Source organism: Suncus etruscus, chromosome X (genome assembly GCF_024139225.1).
Source record: "Suncus etruscus isolate mSunEtr1 chromosome X, mSunEtr1.pri.cur, whole genome shotgun sequence".
Classification (NCBI taxonomy): Eukaryota; Metazoa; Chordata; class Mammalia; order Eulipotyphla; family Soricidae; genus Suncus; species Suncus etruscus.
In genome coordinates this window covers 111066377-111087033 of record NC_064868.1, presented here as the reverse complement: position 1 = coordinate 111087033, position 20657 = coordinate 111066377, and the positions used below count along the sequence as shown (strand labels likewise).

Genomic DNA, 20657 nt, shown 5'->3' with positions numbered 1-20657 from the left:
AGCTGTGAATAATTTTTAAAGTGCTATGTTAAAAAACCTGATAAAGTTGACAGTTATCTAAATCTGCAATGATGATGCACTTTGTTGTTCCTAGTGAGAGGAAACAAAATATAAATAATCTTGTGAATGAATATGGAGAAAAGACCTGGAATTTGGAATCAAACATTCTGGGTCTCAAACATCAAATTTTCCAATTACTGGTGGAAAGACTATATATATATATATATATATATATATATATATATATATATATATATATATATATATATATATATATGTATTGTTGTACAAGAGTTGTGAAAGATAAACAAACTATAAATAGTATATATTGGAATATACAGTATATATGATATATAACTATATAAATAGTATACATGGTATATATTATATTACAGATTTATGAGGTGTTTACAATTATGTTTACACTAATAAAAATAAAATAATTTATACTGGCATAGGCGAGTAGCTAGTCCATTTTAGTCATTAAACTAAAATGAGTGGGTTATTTATTTTATCTTGTATTTATTAGCAAACCCAATACTGTGGAATTCTAACATTATCATGAAATGGATGAATGAGCAGCATTCAGAATAGTTAGATTCAGACAGACCTTAATATGTTGAATATCTCTTTTTACTATAATTAAGATAAATTATCTTATCTTTGCCACAGCATAAAATTAATGAGGATAATTTAGAGAAACTAATTTATGTGCATTGATTTTTACAGAAATTTACTTGGATTATTTTTAAATGGAAGTATAGGAGAAAAGTTTCTGTTGATTCTAATTAAAAAATCAGCAGAAAAAGACAATTTCCTTGCATGCAGAAAAAGAAAATATATCACTGCAAATGAAATTTGACAGCTTGGCTTTTGGATTGTAGAAATTGTACCTCAGGTTCTGGCTCTTAGGACTTTTGAAGGGTTAGTTGCTTGGTTAGTGTTTAATTTGAAATTTGGGGTAAGGATAACAAGAGTATAGAAATAATTGTTAACAAATATATATCCTCATTCTTCTAATTTCTTTTGAGAAAAATTATGATTCACTGGTACTTTTGTAGTCAAAATTGGGCCTTTATATAAAACCCTTATGCAAGTTACAACCATTGGATCTGACACACTGAGTCTTTAAGTGCCATAACAGCGTGATGGCATAAAATATTATTTCTAATTAAACAAATAATTCATTTTGAAGAAATAAGTAGAACGTCATTAGTGCATTTGTATTGCCTGCCTGATAATTTAAGAGGAAAGTTTTTTGATCATCTATGGCTGGTGTGCCATTTCTACTGACTCAAGGTCTTCAGCGTCAAATAAAAATAGAATATAATTGTTATAAAGAACAGATGGTATATCTACTATCAGTCAACACATCTTCCTAAACATATGGCTAAACAGGTTAACTAAAGGATAAAACGGTGAAAGTTGTATTGAAAACTGACAGCTATAAAATATTTCCCTTCTTTTAAAAGACATGTTCTTTTTTTAAATTCACACAATAAAATTCTTTGTGTCTGAAATGTTTACCCTAAGGATTCTCAGAAGCTCAACTTTATTCATATAAAAAGTCATGCAGAGGGGCCGGAGAGATAGCATGGAGGTAAGGCGTTTGCCTTTCATGCAGGAGGTCATCAGTTCGAATCCCGGCGCCCCATATGGTCCTCTGTGCCTGCCAGGAGCAATTTCTGAGCGTGGAGCCAGAAATAACCCCTGAGCACTGCCGGGTGTGACCCAAAAACCACACACAAAAAAAAAAAAGTCATGCAGAATGAACTCTCTGGAAAAATGACAAAAGTGAGATAACTTATAAATAGATATATGGATATATGTTTCTATATGTATTTTACTTGGGGCCAGACTCAGCTGTTTTTAGGGTTTTTTTTTTTGTTTTGTTTTGTTTTGGTTTTGGTTTTTGGGCCACACCCTGTGACGTTCAGGGGTTACTCCTGGCTATGTGCTCAGAAGTTGCTCCTGGCTTCTTGGGGGACCATATGGGACGCCGGGGGATCAAACCGCGGTCCGTCCTAGGCTAGCGCAGGCAAGGCAGGCACCTTACCTCCAGTGCCACCGCCCGGCCCCTGTTTTTAGGTTTTGTGCAGAAATTACTCAAGCCATGCTCAGGAACCCATATGGGCTATAGGGGAATAAACTTGGGTAGAGTGTGTCCAAGACAAATGCCCTACCCACTCTATTATTATTATCTTTTAGGAACAATGATATCTCTAATTTATTAAAATGGATATGAGTAAATTTTGAATGTACTTGTTTCTGAGATTCAAATGTAGTGTGCCATTTGCATGGCAAGTTCCTTAAACTTTGTACTTTCTCCAGGCTTCAAAGAACATGCTTTATTTTACATATTATTTTATTTTATATTTGTTTTTTGAGCAACACCTGGTGATGCTTACAGGTTATTCCTGGTTCAGCACTCAGGTTTACATATGATGGTGCTTGTAAATCATATAGGATTCCAGGGATCAAATCCAGGTTGACTGCGAGCAGGGTGAACACCTTACCTGCTCTAGTATTTCTCTGAATCCAAAAGAACATGTTTTACAAGTCCCTGAGAAAACTATTATAGCCATTGTGGTCCTCTTTAAAATTAAAATGAAACTGGCTTAACATAAAGATTTGTTGTGATGATTTTACACTAAAGAGTTTTAAAAGGAAGGTTTTTAATGACAATTTATTTATTTAACAATCCTCTATAAGAACAGTTAGGCTAAATTTTGAAATCTTAAAGGATCTGAAATCATTTCTAAAGAACTGACACAATAGTAGAGGGAAGTAGGCTGGGTAGGGTATGGGATTAGAATTTTATATTCATGAAATCTATTGCTAACAAACAGTATTTCAAATAAAAAAATCACAGTGTTTCAAATAAAGATAAAATATAAAGCAAAAGTTGATCTAACGAAGTATTTCTAGGTAAAACAGCATAATAGCTAAAATATGTAATCAATGCAGTTGCCCAATGACAGATGAATGGATTATGACAAATACATGATGAAATACTATGCATGTTTAAGTTATGATGAAATAATACAATTTAATGCAAGCTGGTTGGAACTGGAAGATATCAGGTTGAGTGAAGTAATCCAGAAGAAAAAAGAAAAACAGAGATCATGTCACTTATATGTGTTAATATATATAACTGGATAAGGAATTGTGATGTAGTAAAGGGGGATGCTTGCATCACTCTTGACCACAGATCTTAGAGAGAAGGAGTACAGAGAAGGAAAGAAATCAAAATGTAAAGGAGAAAAATGAGAAAGGAAGTAATTGTCAGGAAGGTTTATGTAGTGAGGGATGATTAATTATGGGAATAATAATGGTGGGAGTTGATACTGGTGGTGGAATTGGTGTTGCAATATTATATATCTAAAATTCAACTTGCCATAACTTTGTAAATCATGGTTCTTTAATTAAATAAAATATTTCAAAATTAAACTTTGAAGGTATTCATTTGAATTTGAAATATTATAAGCAAATCATTTTCATATTATCTTGTTCATTGAAGTTGTTCATCTTTATAGTCTTCCTAATCATAGCATACAGGAAATTAATGCTATTGAAAAAAAGCCAAGGCTCATGGCAAGTATCCTTAAACATGGCAGAGAACATAACAATTAAAAATATTCATTAGCATTTAAACAACATTAATGACAATTATATAAGCCTCTTCCATAGTTGACTTATCCTTAACAATGAGTGGAAGACAGAATGAGTAATAAGCTTTAATAATATTTTTATCACGTATCACTTCTATATACTTCATCTTTCTAGTTTATTTTGTCATTTCACATAGTAGCCAAAGCAGCTTACCAATTGCTGTTGTTAACACAAATACTTGCTCCATCTTTTTTCCATCATTGTAAAATGCCAGATACCAAGGCCCTTGGTCCATGTACTCTATGAAACCTGTTTCCTGCAGTGAAGTTAAGATCAAGTTGCGAGGGGAATGCTGGGTATCTTCAGAGCCCTTGGAATCCTGCTTGACCAGTTGTTTTCCATCCATCAATTTTACAAAATCAAACTGGAACAAATACAAAGACATAGATGAGACATTCATTTACTCCTAATAAAAAACTAGTTCTGGGGACTCATTTTTCTCTTTCATTTGCTTTCCTTTTTTGGGACAAGTAGTCATAGAGTTATGATATCAGTAGCTTAAAAAAGTTCTCTTAAAAAAAGAAGAAATCTTGGAAGGCTCATAATACTCCTGTTTCAGGCAGAGAAGTCAAATTTCAAGAACAATTCGTTCTCCTTCCTTTTGAGTCTATGTTAAATTTTATTCTTTATTTATACTGCCTTTCTTACTCCATAGGTAAAATGCTATTGATATAGACTTAACTTTTTACAAGGAGGTCTACCTTCATCTTTGACTCCTACATGCTTAGCAAGAATCGTGCAGTCCCACCACCTCTAAAATAGGATCAGTACCTACAATATCAAATACCTGAGTGTGTGTTGGTGGAATGTTCCTTCTTCCATAAATTCCAAGCAGAGAGTCCTTGGCTAAAGAAATATTGAATTTCAGATATATAGGATGATGGATTGTTATCTGGAAACGCCAGAATAAGCCAGGTGGAATAGTCTGCATAACCTGTGCACCAATGTCAACTTCTCCGGTGTCTATTGCTCGCCCCTTCTGAAACACTAGTTATAAAGGCAAAGAAAAATATACATTATATTAGTAATAGCTTACAAGTGATTGCTTATAGTTTTTCAAGAACATATACACCAAAACATCTTAATGAGCATTTTTTCTTGCTCATCCCACTCATTACACAAGGCTTTAATATAAATTAAATAATATCCAAGCCAACAACTACATCAATCTTGCCCCTCTCTTAAGCAACTATTGCATTTATTTTCATCATTTGGTTTATTTTAATATTTTTTACAGAACACCATCTTAGTGGATACAGGAGATGCAAAGGTAAGATGTAGTGCTTGTAATAAGAAACCTTTAAATATAAATTTGGCCATTTGATACGTAGGAGTATGACGTAAGTGTATTGAATAGTCCCACCGGTGGAATCTAAAAGAAAAACAAAAACTCTTATACATACACAAAGAACAGATTGTGCTTGTCATATGTAGGGTGGAGTAAGACACATGGACAAAAGAATTTAAAACAAAATTCTGCTTGTAAAATAATTTTTTGTTCCTATAACATCAAACTATCCCTGCAATAATGCCTTTAGTTAAAATTTGTATTATGTATTCATTAATTGCTAAGGGTATATCACCAAAAGAAAAGTTTTAATCGTGTTAATAGAAGGGGAGATTAACTAGCCTTGTTCTTGGAATCATCTTATTGGCGTAATTCCAATAAAACAATATGTTTTATGCCAATTATGCCAATTGAAAAAATCTCCAAAATTTGATAAAAGTAGTAGAAGAATAAATACCATCCAGGGTAAAAAGAAATTGGAATATTAGAGAGTAAATAGAACATATACATAAATAACTACATTCCAAAGGAAAACATGGTTTCCACATATTCAAAGAAGGATATCTTTTCCTAGATGTCTCTGTCCTCTTTATAGTCTTAATTTTATTTCTTAACACTTATGATGAAATACATACAATATCTTGCATTTATTTATTTACCGCCTATCTTTCTTCCTCCAAAATATATAATGCTGTAGTTATTTTGTTTGTTTCTTTATCTCTAAAAGTTACAGGAACATCCATATAAAGGATGTGAAAATACTATATATCAAGATGCTAGAGTGAAAAAAAAAGATGCTAGAGTGATAGTGCAGCCAGTAGGTTTGATCCCTGGCATCAAATATGGTTCCCCAAACCCACAAGGCATAATATCTGTGTGCAGAATCAAGAGTAAGTTACAAGGGATGCTTCTCTCAAATTATATGTTGAGTTTATGAATTAATCAGTGAGTAAGGAAATTAATGGGAAGTAGAATAAATAGTAAAGAGATCTTAAGGGAAAGAGAGCAAATAATTTTTAGGATAAATGTTCCATATGAAGGACCAAAAACAAAAAGAAGAAAAACTGTAAAACTCGGGTGCAGATATTTTATTATAAAGAAGGGAGCAGTTGGAGATAGGACTGTAGATCAAGAATGGCATCATTCTATCGGATGTTGAATGTCAGTCCCAAAGGATATTTAGTAAAAATAGAAATATTTTAAGAAGATGGAAGAAAGTCATGAAAAATTTAAAATGAAATAAAATAAATTAATTTTAAAAAGAAGGAGGAGGTATAAGCACAATAATGTACATCAGAAAAGCTAATATTTAGGCATAATATATAATAAATTAGACCAAGAAGATACAAAACATATAGGAATCATAGGAAAAACTTTGGGTCAAATTATGTAAAGACAACTTAAAATTGTGCCTATTATGTGGAAGAAGTTTATTACAGCTAATTTTAAAATAAATAAGTGTGACTAAATAAACAGATAATTTGTATAGCTTAATTAATTAATAACAGCTTTCAAAAGCAACCTACAGAATGGGAAAACATTTTCAGACTGTATATCTGGTCATTAGTTCATATGTAAACTATAATGAGGCACATAAAACTCAATATCAAAAATCTTACTAATTTGGAAATAGGACCTGTGTGAATAGTTCACCAAAGATGAAACAGAGATGGCCTATATGTGTACAAAAAGGGATTAATCAGTACTATTTGTTTACTAAATTCAAATTAGAACCACAACAACAGTATCACCTCATACCTATTGGTATGGCTATTATTAAAAATACAAGAACTAAATATTGGTGTGGGTGTAAAAAGAGAACTACTCATAAACCTGATGGTCAATCTCAGAATATTCATTTTTGTTCCTTTGATCAGACTATCTTTATTCCAGTACCATGATGTTTTAATGACTACTGCTTTGTTGTACAGTTTAAAGTTGGGGAAAGTGAATCTTTCCATCTTCTTTTTTTCCAAGAAACACATTATATATTTGTACAGTTTTATTTTTCCATATGAACTTAAGGAGTGTTTGATCTATTTATTTGAAAAATATGTCATGGATATTCGTACAGATTACATTAAATCTGTACAATACTTTCAGAAGTATTACCATTTTAATCATGTCACTCCTCTCAATTCATAAGTATGGTATATTTTTCTATTTCCTTGTATCCACTTTTGTTTCTTTTTTGGGAGCAACCCCAAATGGTCACTTCTGTCTCTGTTCTTAGGAATCATTCATAGTGGTGCTTGGGGTCCTCAAGCACCTAAGCAGAAAGCTTAGGGAGGTTGAATTCCTTACTTGAGGGTTAGATTTCCTGAACCCATTCTTTTGCCTCTTCACTGTGTGGATTATTTCGTGCATCAACATTTGCTTCCAGGCCTGAGTCTCATCAGATCCTCATTTTGGAGCCCTAGGATCCATTAACAGATAGTGCCTGAAAAAGGACCTGAACCCTGGACCCTCAGATACAGTAGAGTTTGGCTTTTTCCTTTCCTATCTGGATGCCCCTTGTTATATTTTTGCTTACTTACTTACTAAGGCAAATGCTTTCAGTACTATATTTGTTACAAGTCGAGAAAAGTGGGCAACCTTCTGTTGTTCCAGATCTGAGCAGAGGGCTGGAGTGATAGCACAGAGGTAAGGAGTTTGCCTTGCATTCAGCCGACCCAGGACAAGTTTGGTTTCAATCCCTGGCTTCCCATATTCTCCCTGGAGTCAGCCAAGATCATTTCTGGGTGCATAGCCAGGAGTAATCCCTGAGCACCACCAGGTGTGGCCCCAAAACAGAGAACAAAAACAACCAAAAACCAAACAACAACAACAAAAAAAAACAGATCTGAGAGGAAAGGCTTTTACTTATTCCATATTGAATTTAATGTTTTCCATGGGCTTGTGGTAATTGGCCTTGACTATATTGAGAATAGTTCAATAAGGTAATTATTATTGCTAGGAAAGTAGATAGGTATAGGCATTATGACGGTATAGGCATATACCGTCAAATTTTTGGGCCACACCCGGCAGTGCTCAGGGGTTACTCCTGGCTGTCTGCTCAGAAATAGCTCCTGACAGGCACGAGGGACCATATGGGACACCGGGATTCGAACCAACCACCTTTGGTCCTGGATCGGCTGCTTTCAAGGTAAACACCGCTGTGCTATCTCTCCGGGCCCCAAAAATAAAATTTTCATATTATCCAAGTATTATAATTCTAGGTATATATCTGAAGAATTTGAAATCATTATCTTGAAGAAAAACATTCAAATTCGTTCCAGCACTAAAAGCCAAAAGAAACAGAACAATTCAATGGTCAGTTTATGGATAAATAAAGATAACATATATGTGGAATATTATGTATACATAAAAAGGGAATGTTTTACTTATAAAACATGAATAAGTCTTGGGGCTGGAGAGATAGCACAGTGGTAGGGCCTTAAACGCGGCCGACCTGGATGGACCCATGTTCGATTTCCTGCATCCCATATGCTCCTCCAAGCCTACCAGGAGTGATTTCTGAGTGCAGAGCTGGGAGTAACCCCTGAGTGCCACCAGGTGTGGCCCAAAAGCAAAGAAAAAAATCTCAAAGATATGTAAAAAAATACAGCTAAATAAAGATAAATCTTTTATGAAATAACATATAGAATCTAAAATCAATAAACATAAAAAGTATGGCAGTTGAAAATAGAAAACAGGAAGGAGAAATGACATGATATAGATCAAAGCTATCGATGTTAATTACAAGAAGTATTGAGGGCAATTGTGTCTATAATTAATAACAAAATATCATATATTTGAAGGTTATGAGTAGATCTTAATAATTCTCCTCACGCATTCTCACATACATACATGCACTAACAAAAGTTGATTATGTTTACTATATGAGATGGAAATTTGTTACCTTGATATTTGTAATCATTTTATCATGGATATGGATATGGATATCAAGAAGTATGTATGTATATAAAGATCCTGTCATTGCTTTTAAGTTGCACAATTGTATTTGTCAATTATTCTTCACACATTTTTAAAACACCCGTTTTTAAAAATATCAGTAAGGTTTAGTGCTTTTTAAAAGATCAATACATTTGTATTTACATATGTATGTAAATATATATATATATATACACACACAAACACACACACAACATCTGGTCATGTTCTCAGCTTTCTCTTGGCCCTACTTTCAGGGATCACTTCTGGCAGGGGTAGGGAGACCATATAGAAATCAGGGACTTAAACCTAGGTCAACCACAAGCAAAGCAAACGCTTAAGCCTCTGCATTGTTGCTCCAGCCCACAAATACAATTTTTAAAGTCCAGCTTACAGATTAAAACGTATAAATCTGATGAATTATCATGAATACTATACCAAATTATCTTTAGATTATCATAAATAAAAATTATTGTAATTCAAGTATATATGCTAAAATACAATACTACTGTTTAATAGATAAATGAATATATAAAATTTTATGGGACAGTTAGAGAAAACAAAGGATGAAAGATAAATTTTATGTGTAACATAATTACAATTAAAATATAGAGAAATGAGCCAAGTACTTTTATTACAATATAATAACCATCATTTTAAAATTAAAAGTATACGGGGCCGGAGAGATAGCATGAAGGTAAGGCGTTTGCCTTTCATGCAGGAGGTCATCGGTTCGAATCCCGGCGTCCCATATGGTCCCCCGTGCCTGCCAGGAACAATTTCTGAGCCTGGAGCCAGGAATAATCTCTGAGCACTGCCGGGTATGACCCAAAAACCACAAAAAAAAAAAATTAAAAGTATACTATAATTATATATTTATACAAAATGTATGTAAAATAGATAGTTATTTCCTTCATAAAGTTATTTCCCTAGGACAGGGGTCTTCAAACTACGGCCCGCGGGCCACATTCGGCCCACAGAGGAGTCTCATCCGGCCCGCCAGCAGTGAGCGCTGTTTGGTTGCCAAGATACCTGCCAGCATATATACTCAGTGTATATCCAAATATCAGGAACCATGCACTCAAAATGGTAACCATCTTTGGTAGCACTTATGCCTGTGAACAGACTTTTTCAAGAATGAAACATCTGAAATCTCCAACCAGATCTAGATTAACTGATGCCCATTTGCATCACTTGTTATGGCTGGCAATGACAAATATGAAACCGGACATTGACCATCTCATTTGCCAAAAGCAGGCCCACATTTCCCATTGAAATGCTGGTGTGTGATCTGTTTATTTATAAGTGGTTTTCATTTTATTTATATAAGATATGTGCAGTGTGAGTAGGAATTAGTAGCTCATATAGTCCGGCCCTCCAGCTCTCAACTGGACCATAATCCGGCCCCCACTTAAAAAAGTTTGAAGACCCCTGCCCTAGGATAAAAGAAGCAAAGTAAAGAAGAAAAGCAATGTAAAGAAGAATTTTAGGGGGCCGGCGAGGTGGCGCTAGAGGTAAGGTGTTTGCCTTGCAAGCGCTAGCCAAGGAAGAGCCACGGTTCGATCCCCTGGCATCCCATATGGTCCCCCCAAGCCAGGGGCAATTTCTGAGCGATTAGCCAGGAGTAAACCCTGAGCATCAAATGGGTGTGGCCCGAAAAAACAAAAAAAAAAAGAAAAAAGAAATATTTTAGAATAGTGCTTCTCAAACATAAATTTATATAAAAATAAAACATTGTTAAAATGAAAGTTGTGATTCAATAGGTATTGAAGTGAATTCTTTATCACTAATTATGCCTATATTGCATGAGAAGCTTTATGGGGAGTAGGGTGGGTGAAAACCGACACTGACTGTGAGTATGAGTAATATAATAGCTAAGATCAAAATAAGAAACTATAAGGAGCTGGATTGGAAAGGACGTTGAGTTTGGAAAATGCATCCATGTTATTTATTGCCATATTTTCTAATTCTTTCTGAAGTGCCAGTTTAACATATATTTCTGTGGAAATCTTTCTTATGTGATGTTGAGGAGAGAAGCAATACGAGAGGAAGGGCAATATGTAGTTTATGTTGATTTCAAACAAGGAGGATCACACCTCAGGAGCGAAAATTCCATTTGGCCTCATTTCACGCTGCCTTTATATTTTTTCAGTCATCAACTCCTTCTCCATACCAAATGCAGTTTCAAAACACACATCGTCTCTATCCTTTGTGTTCACCCACTATAAAATTAACAGCCCATTAAGAAACACACCTGCCGTGGCTTTATTCAGAGGCCAATGCCTAGCAGCTTTTAACTCCCTGAAATGCCTCCATTATAGCTTTTTGTGTTAAGGCCAAGAGTAATAACTATTTTAAGAACGTTCACTGTTAACTGTTAATAATAGATTTCAAATGCAATTTTGAACATAATTATGTATTATGGGACACATAATTTTGTGGAATTGACATTTCTAATAAAATATGCCCTTTGAGATGATAAATGACCAACTGAGGACCTTATTTTTCACTGAAAGTTACTTTATTCTAAGCATGACAGAACAGTTTGTCTCCCCAAAGGGTTGACTATACATTTAACTCTTAAGGTCCTAAAACTGATAAATGTCTTTAATGAATAGGGAATTAAGGGACCATATTTATGCAGATACATCTATTCTCAAATTAATGTTCAGATTGTTCAAGTGATACCATCATTAGGGGCTTTATATCACTTGTCAAAATGCATCCTTTTTAAACTTTGGAGGTTATGCCCAGAGGTGTTCATGGCTTACTCTAACAATCTACACTCAGAAATCGCTCAGGTCCATATAAGGGGTGCCAAATATCAATGCCTATCTACAAACATCCACCCTTTGTACTATAAATGCTGGCCACATATGAGTCATTTAATTGTACAAACAATATTATAATTTATTCATAAATATAAAACCATCTAAATGTTTAGATTAAACTAATACTTTTAAACGTGCTACAGTCTTTAATGAATACAGAAGCTGTCATTTTAGAACCTCAGAATGAAACTAGCTGATGGAAATTGACCTTTATATAGAAGATTTGCTAAATGCTACATGATCTATTTCTTCTGCAATTTATGGCATCATATAGTACATAAAGAGGCTATTTAAATGTTATGCACTAAATCAAAGAAACTTGTGGACTTGTGTAGTTGGAGTTTCATGGTTATTAGTCTTCATAATATACAGAGAATAAATACAGAAAAATAATCTCTACGAATAGATTTTAATTTTTTCTGAGTTTTCAGATGGTGCTATGGGAATACTCCAGGTTCTGTCATTCAGGCAGTGCTCAGGGGACCGTGTAGTGGTGGTAAGTAAACACTGGTCTTAGTGTGCAAAACATGTGTCCAACACACTGAGCTAACAAACCAATCTTACAAATAATTTTAAAATTAAAATTATATCACTTTTTGAGATCTTGCATTGCAATGATGACCAAGCATACAGGTTAAGAGATAAAAATATTAGTGAACAATTGGACTATCATTTACTAGTTGCAATGATTTAGTATTTAAGAAAATCTTATAGTGTGCAGATAAAAAGTTTTTCTCTCTAACATTTTATCATTTAAAGTATGAGACTTTACTATTATAATACTCAGTTACTAAATATTTGTTTTGTTTTCCAAAGCAGTGTGTGTATTGGAATAGCTCATACATTTGTATCCAGAGATGATTATTGTGGTGTTATTATTTTGTGTTGCCAGGGACAGAACCATGGTTGGCCATGTGCAAGGCCATGTACCTTACCGCCTTTACTATCTCACTGATCCTGGTTCCATTTGTTTATTTCAAAATAGATTTTTGATTACAATGTTGTAATTATTGTGCTATTTATTATTTTGTTTATTTTGAAACAAATCCAGCAGGATTCAAGGTTGATATCTGATTCTGTGTTTCTTCGAGCCTGGGGTTGGCTCAAAGAAACAAAAACTAAAAACACAGTAGTAAGATAAAATTTAAATAATATTAGTATTTTAATTGCTACTCAAGCACATATTTTACTGAAGTATATCAGAAAACTTAGGAAGAACATATTATTTTATTATAAAAGAGAAATTTCCTGCACAAGTACAAGATATAGTGAGAGTCACAGATATCAAACTGTGCAATACTGCAGTTATCACAGTCTCACCAATATCTACCAATTTAGTTTGAGCTAAACACACCCTTTATAGGTTGCAACCCAGGCATCAACTGCTGAGTGGGCATAAACAATGGCAGGTAGTTTGAAGATAGAATACTAACCAATTATAGGTTAGTTCAAAAACGAAAGGTCAAACTACTGGGAAGGTAAATACAGAACCTTGAGTTTGTGACAGACACTGTGTACATTGGCTGAATACGAATACCCTGCTTATTAAATAATACAGTCTTGATAAGAGTGGTATACAATTATATTCTGTACATATATACATAATTATTCTTATTTAATGTTGACATGTTGCATTTGATGATTCTGTGTAAAATTTGTGGAGCATTGGTAGAAGATACTAATATATGGATTTTATAAAGATGCCAATATCAATTCATCAGACAAAAATGTTAAGTGTTGTTCTAATAGCAATTTTGGAAGTTTGTTACAAAACCTCTAGTGGACTAGAGAGAGAAAGAGAGTACAATAGGCAAGGCATGGATACCCTGGCAATGTCAGAAGTGATCCCTGAGCAGAGTCAGTTGTGACACCCTTCAAAAAATAATGTTTGCAAATCCACTAAATTATTCTAGGTGGCAACTTACCACTGTAATTGGAGGAAACATAATCAAAAGAGAAGAAAAACAAAAATTCATTAATATCAGGTTCCTTTTTTATTTCATAGGGTTGTCATGGTCAGAAGCTCTAAAGTATATAAGCAAGTGATTTATACATTCTTTCAATTAAGCTTCTCCTTATATTTTTAAGTACAATAATTTAAGAACCATTTTATTTGTGCTCCTTTTCATGTAACAATTATGTCAAAGTTATGAATAGTTTATATTTTAGAATATCAGTGCTTAGATCCCAAATGGGGACCTGATATTAATCCACAGTCTCTTGGATAAAAACTTGTGAAGAGATAAATGGGAGATTGCAGAAGCCCATCTATGAGACCATATATTATTTTCTTATACAAACTGTTAATTAAAAACTATATTCAACTTGTACTTCAAGTCCACATTCTTCCTTGTACAGGTATCTTGCTTGTCTGGATGTTTCTTGCTTTCATTTTTCACTCTAAAGAAACCCATATTTTTTCTTGTGAACACATCCTCTTTCTCTCTGTTCACTTCCTTCTAAATAAGGTTTATTCAATGTTTTTTCCCTCGATTCACCAAAAATATACATTCAATTCTCAACTTTTCAGGGACTGATTTTCCAGATTATGTATCACATTCATCTTTAAAATATACACTATATCAAAACTGGCACAAGTTGGTGCCAGAGCAGTGTTATAAATCTCCCAATGGAGCTTAGTTCCTGGTGTTGTTGCCAGGAGCTGTATCATTTCTACATTGGGAATCTGGGGTTTGAGATTGGACTAACACTGTCCAATCTCCTGGGGACTGCGTTGTATCCACATGACACATGCTCAGGATGGGAGGCACCCTTCTGCTATAAAAAATGAGTTCTTATCCCTAGAAGATAAGATCTTGTTGACCAGGCTGTCCTATCACATCACCTAACACTAAATGGAAATCAGAAGAGATATCGTCCTTTGAACTGTGAAAAATAAGAGCACTAACAACGGAAAACTGGCTTTGACAACCGTGACTGAACAGAACCTACCTTGGGACTAATAAGGAAAACCCTACCCTAGGCTGTAGCCCAGGACACATAAAACAACAACAACAACAACAACAACAACAACAACAACAAGATGTCTTATTGCAGAGGTCCAACTTGGACAACAGAGACTGAGCAGAACCTTTGGATCCATAATATCCTAGGCTTCGGCTTAGGGACTGAACAGAAACAGGGAGCAAGTGTTACAGAAGACTGAACACAACAACAATGATGGATAGGAACCACTAGAACCTAGGGACTCTATCCTAGAACCTGACCTATAACCTGCGCAAATACCAAGATCGCTAGCTACAGTGGCTTGATTTTCTCACACACAACCGTGAGGAAACTTTCCTGGCATCACAAAAAAAAACTTTGGGATGAGGTAATAAGTATATATGGAGCCAGGGGTTGATCCCATGATGGTATGCTTCAAGTACGGAGAAACTCTGAATCTCTTTGGCCACGGGAATTCCCTTTCTTCCCCTATGCTTACTGTGCTTATGCAAAAAAAAAGTGGGGGGAACGCCAAACCCTGCCACTCCAGCACCCATACTTTTTCTTGTTTTGTTTTGATTTGTTAGTTTTTTACTTTATTTTCCTTCTCTTTTTTCTTCCACTTTTCTCTTTCTTTTTCACTCTTGTGGTTATTATTTAGAGATTTATTTTTATTTGCAGGGTCCGTTATTTTTTCTCCCATTTTTCTTTTCTTTCTTTTTTTCTCTCTCTTCTTTCTTTTTTTGGTAGTTGTCACCAATTTTTTTCTCCCTTTTTTCTTATCCATTTTATCTCTAATGACGGTGGAATGGATGCTCAATCTACAACAAGCTGTAAAGTGGAGACCAGTTGCACTAGCATTCTGGGGGGTCAAGGAGGGAGATATGGGATGCATACTGGGAACAGGGGCTGAGGGAGGACAGCACTGGTGGTGGAAATGCTCATTCATTGTCACAATGTACAATAAATGATGCAGTGAAAGATTTGTAATGCACTTTGGTCACAATAAAAATTTAAAAAATATATATACTATATACCTGAAGGGTATGTAGGAGAAAGGAAAATACAATATGATCTTGTAGATTTGAACTTAATAATGAACTTAATAAATGTCAGGCGAATTAATGAAATAGTAATCCTAAGAGTTTATTTAGCTTTGCTAATAATTTACTTCTAAATTTTATTACAAGTTTTAGTCAGTAGAAGTACTGGAATAGTCTACACACATAGGCCTTTGGGAATTAACTGTGAATTAAATGTGCTCAGAAATAAAACCCCTCCTTCTTATTGACACTGATAATAGGTATCTAATTATGTAAGGAAATCCATTAACTAACCTTACATTTGAGAAATATATTACTATATAAGTACTTATGTCCAGACTACCAGACTTCAGACCCCAGTGTATCACCCGCCTTGTAATTCAGACATCTCAGTCCAAGTAAAACACCACTGTAAAATAACTTAAATTAAAGAATAATAAATTTAATTCCATAAAAACTGATACAGTGATTTTTAGGGCCCCTCGCTCTCACTCCTGGAAATACTTAGTACATCTGTGTGGGCTGGTAATTCAGGTCTGAAACTGTGTGCTGGGGACAGCAAGTGTTGGGGACCACCAGGGCCAATCCTGTAATGCAGAGGCTACTAGAATTATATCCATTGTGCTTGTTAAAAATTTGGGAAGTAGAAAACCTTTCTGAAGTGCACGTGGGGGTGGGGTGGGGAGAAGGGAGATTTGGGACATTGGTGATGGGAATGTTGCACTGGTGAAGGGGGTTGTTTTTTACATGACTGAACCCCAACTACAATCATATTTGTAGTCAAGGTGTTTAAATAAAGATATTTAAAAAAGAATTCACTCACTCATTCAAAAAAAAGAAATTTGGTGCTTATGCCTCAAAGATAAGAATTTACTTCACCTCTTTGAGCCATAATCCTGACCCTTACTTTGAATTCTGAATCTATATGTTTGTTGGTTGCATGTATTGATATACATATACATGGAACAAGTTATTCTATTATTTTTGTAAAGTAATTAATAAGAGAAGATTCATATTAAAACATAATTTTCTTTATAAAAGGAACTTTTATATTTATTGTGAAAATGTTTCTTTCTATATTTTTTGCAATACTTCTTGTGTGTTTTCAGGTCATTAAGCAGCAGTCACAAAAATTCATAACCAGATTTAAATTTATCCTGTCTAAAAACAATTTCACACAGTGCAATGCAAATAATATTCATAGATCTCTTAAAATTCTGAAAGACAATGGTATATGGCAAAGACATTATCACTGTTTTTTGTTTTGTTTTGGTTTTTGGTTTTTGGGTCACAGCTGGTGATGCTCAGGGGTTACTCCTGGCTTTGGGGGATGATATGGGACTCTGGGAATCAAACCCAGGTCTGTCCGGGGTCAGCCAAAGGCAAGGCAAATGCCCTACCACTGCGCTATTGTTCCAGCCCCCATCATCACTGTTTTTGATAAAAGCTCAAATTAAAATACAATGACAAGGTATCCTTATATTATTACACTTTCTATATTTATTCAGTCATGGGTCAACATGAAGATAATGTAATACATTCTAAAAAAACCAATACTGATATCTATTATTAATAATATTATTACTACTAGTACTGGAGAAAGACATATTCAATGATTAATGACTACTTCAAAAGGTCAACTTCAAAGGTCACAATAGAAAGACAATGTAGAACCCCAACAATTCTAGTGGATGAAATGATAGCTGCAAGGACTCCACCAACATCAATAACCTTTACAGCCTCTCTGATAAGGATTTTAGAGAGGATATGTGGAGGATGTTCAAAAAATTCAAAGAAACCATGAGACAAATAACAAAGAGCAAATAAGATTCACAGATATATGACAGTATAAATGATAAAACTTCAAATTGATAAAACAGCTCTGAAAAACGTGGTAGGCAAAATGAAAAACTCATTGGAAAGTCTCATGAGCAGAGTAAGAGCTACCTACTGAGGACAGAATCAATGAGATGTGAGATGAGCTCTACACAACACCTCCATACAACAGAAGAAATTGGAAAAGAGCCTTGAAACAAATGACCAGAAGTTGGGAAGAATCCTCAAAATAAAGTGAACAGAAAGTAGTCCTTTGGGATAAATTCAACAGCAATAACATATGAATCAGTAGTTCAGAGAGGAGCAAGAGGAAAACCCCAGTGAAGAAGAAACAATCAAAGACATCATTGCAAAGAAGTTCCCAGAATTGAAGAGTGTTTGAAACCACATTCTGGATGCCCAAATAGTACTAAATAAAAGAGACCCAAAAGGAAAGCATGCCAAGCCACATCTTTGTCACAATGACAAAAACTACAGATAAGGATGACATACTGAAAATAGCAAGATTAAAAAGAGAAATTACATACAAAGAGGCATCTTTATGATTTTCAGCAGATTTATCACAATCACCCTAAGTGAAAGGGTGGGATGTAGTAAAAAAAAACCAATGAAATGAGCATCTTGCCAAGAATATTTCATCCAGTCAGACTTTCATTCAGGCTTGAAGGAAAGATACACTGATTCATGAACAAACAGTAGCTCAGGAATATTATAGACTCAAAGCCAACCTGAAAAGAAAAATGGAAGGGTCTACTTTTAGGTAGACAGGCCTCAGAAATACACCAAACTTCTCCAAAAAGATGGCACAAACTCCCATGACAATTATCTCTCTGATCATTAACAGACTAAATGCACCAGTTCTGAGACAACACACTGGCAGAATAAATCAGAAAATTGAATCCACCATTTTGCTATCTGAAAGATATATATTTGAATAGTCAGGCCAAACACAGACTCAAATATAGCAAATAGCTCCCTAAGAAAGAATAGAGTGGCCATATTCATATCAGATGAAATAGAATATAGGATTAAAATGCTATTAGAGATAGAGAGGGATATGAACACCAGCAAGAAATCACACTTATAAATAAATATGAACCTAATGAGGGCCCAACAAATATATAAAGGAACTGCTAATAGATATGAAGAAAGACATCAATAGAAATACAATATATGTGGGAGATTTCAATTTCCTGACAGATTAGCCAGGCTAAAACTTAACAAGGTTATACGGACTATGAAGGAAGAAATGGAAGCTCTCTAGAAAGCTGACTACACATTCTTCTCCAGTGCACATTGAACATTCTCCAAGACAGACCACATGCTGGGTCGTAAAGCATACCTCCATAAAATCAATAGAATAGAAATTGTATCAACTCTCTTCTCAGAACACGATGCCCTGAATATAGAAGTGAATGACTAACAGAAATGGAGAAGTATCCTTAGCATCTATAAATTAAAACCTCAATAATGAACAACCAGTGGGTCAGAGAACTATCAAGGAGGAAATCACAAGATTCCTAGAAACAAATGAGAAGAAAAGCACAAATTATCAAAACCTGTGGGGCACAGCAAATGCAGAATTAAAAGGAAAATTCATAAATTTGTAAGTATTAATAAGGAAACAAGCAAAGGCTTAGACTTGTCTCTCTTCCTGATAACATCACAGCTTAGAAAACTTTATTATTTTTTTTTGCCAATGCCCCAAATCTCCCACCTCCCTACCCTCGTGTACTATCACTTTTGCCTGTATTTGAGACAGGATTTCTATTTCCCTCATTCATTCAGTGTATGTTAGTTGTCAGTGTAGTTATTTCTCTAACTTCAATCACCATTCTTTGTGGTGAGCTTCATATTTTGAGCTGGACCTTCCAGCCCTCATCTCTTTTGTCTCTGAGAATTATTGCAAATATCTTTTATTTTTCTTAAAACCCATAGATGAGTGAGACTATTCTGCATCTATCTCTCTCCTTCTGGCTTATTTCACTCAGCATAATAGATTCCATGTACATCCGTATATAGGAAAACTTCATGACTTCATTTTTCCTGATGGCTGCATAATATTCTATTGTGTTTATATAGCACAGTTTCTTTAGCCATTCATCTGTTGAAGGGCATCTTGGTTGTTTTCAAAGTCTGGCTATTGTACTAAAGAAAAATATATTAAGGTATATGAATGAAATGATTTACTAGTGTTAAACTGGTAACACCAAACTGATGCACATTCAATGAAATACTTATGATGTCATTTTCCATTTTTAGAAATAGTAAGTTAAGTTAAAGTATGAAATAAAAGTTACCAAGACTAAAATAATACTTGAATAACAATTAGTGTATGGTAAAAATTAATGTTGGGTGCTTCATATTACATGACTTTAAAAGTGATTCAAAAATTATCATGGTAATCAATATAATGTGATACTATCATTAAAATAGTTATCTCTCTAAATTATTCCTATATTTATCTATAGCTCTATATATCCAATGTAATAAAATTCAGCATAAAAGTAAATTATCACCTTTATACAATACATTTCCAATGTTACAAAGTAATGCAATAAAGTAAATACAGTTCTTTGAAGAGCGTAGTCAGCTGACTATCCACAAGCAAGAATGAATTTGAACTATTCCTACACATTGTATACCAAAGTTAACAAAATAAGCCTAAGTTCCAAGTTTGAGAACTAAAAATCTCTATAAAATTACCAGGTGAAACATATACATATTTTTTTTACTACTTTTATTTTTTTTACTTTTTTTTTAAATTTATTTAAACACCTTAATTACATACATGATTGTGTTTAGGTTTCAGTCATGTAAAGAACACAACCCATCACCAGTGCAACATTCCCATCACCAATGTCCCAAGTCTCCCTTCGCCACACCCGACCCCCGCCTGTACTCTAGACAGGCTCTCCATTTTCCTCATACATTCTCATTATTAGGACAGTTCAAAATGTAGTTATTTCCCTAACTAAACTCATCACTCTTTGTGGTGAGCTTCTTGAGGTGAGCTGGAACTTCCAATTCTTTTCTCTTTTGTGTCTGAAAATTATTATTACAAGGGTGTCTTTCATTTTTCTTAAAACCCATAGATGAGTGAGACCA

General features: G+C 34.3%; 1 protein-coding gene across 1 annotated transcript in view; it reads right to left on the bottom strand.

Moving 5' to 3' along the window:
- TENM1 (teneurin transmembrane protein 1) overlaps nucleotides 1–20657 on the bottom strand; it is an 817501-nt gene that overhangs the window by 364041 nt on the left and 432803 nt on the right. Inside the window, exons 8-9 of the mRNA XM_049767088.1 lie at nucleotides 4460–4659; nucleotides 3826–4036 (exon numbers count right to left, since the gene is read on the bottom strand). Coding sequence (XP_049623045.1) covers nucleotides 3826–4036; nucleotides 4460–4659 — 411 coding nt within the window. The remainder of the gene's footprint in view (nucleotides 1–3825; nucleotides 4037–4459; nucleotides 4660–20657) is intronic.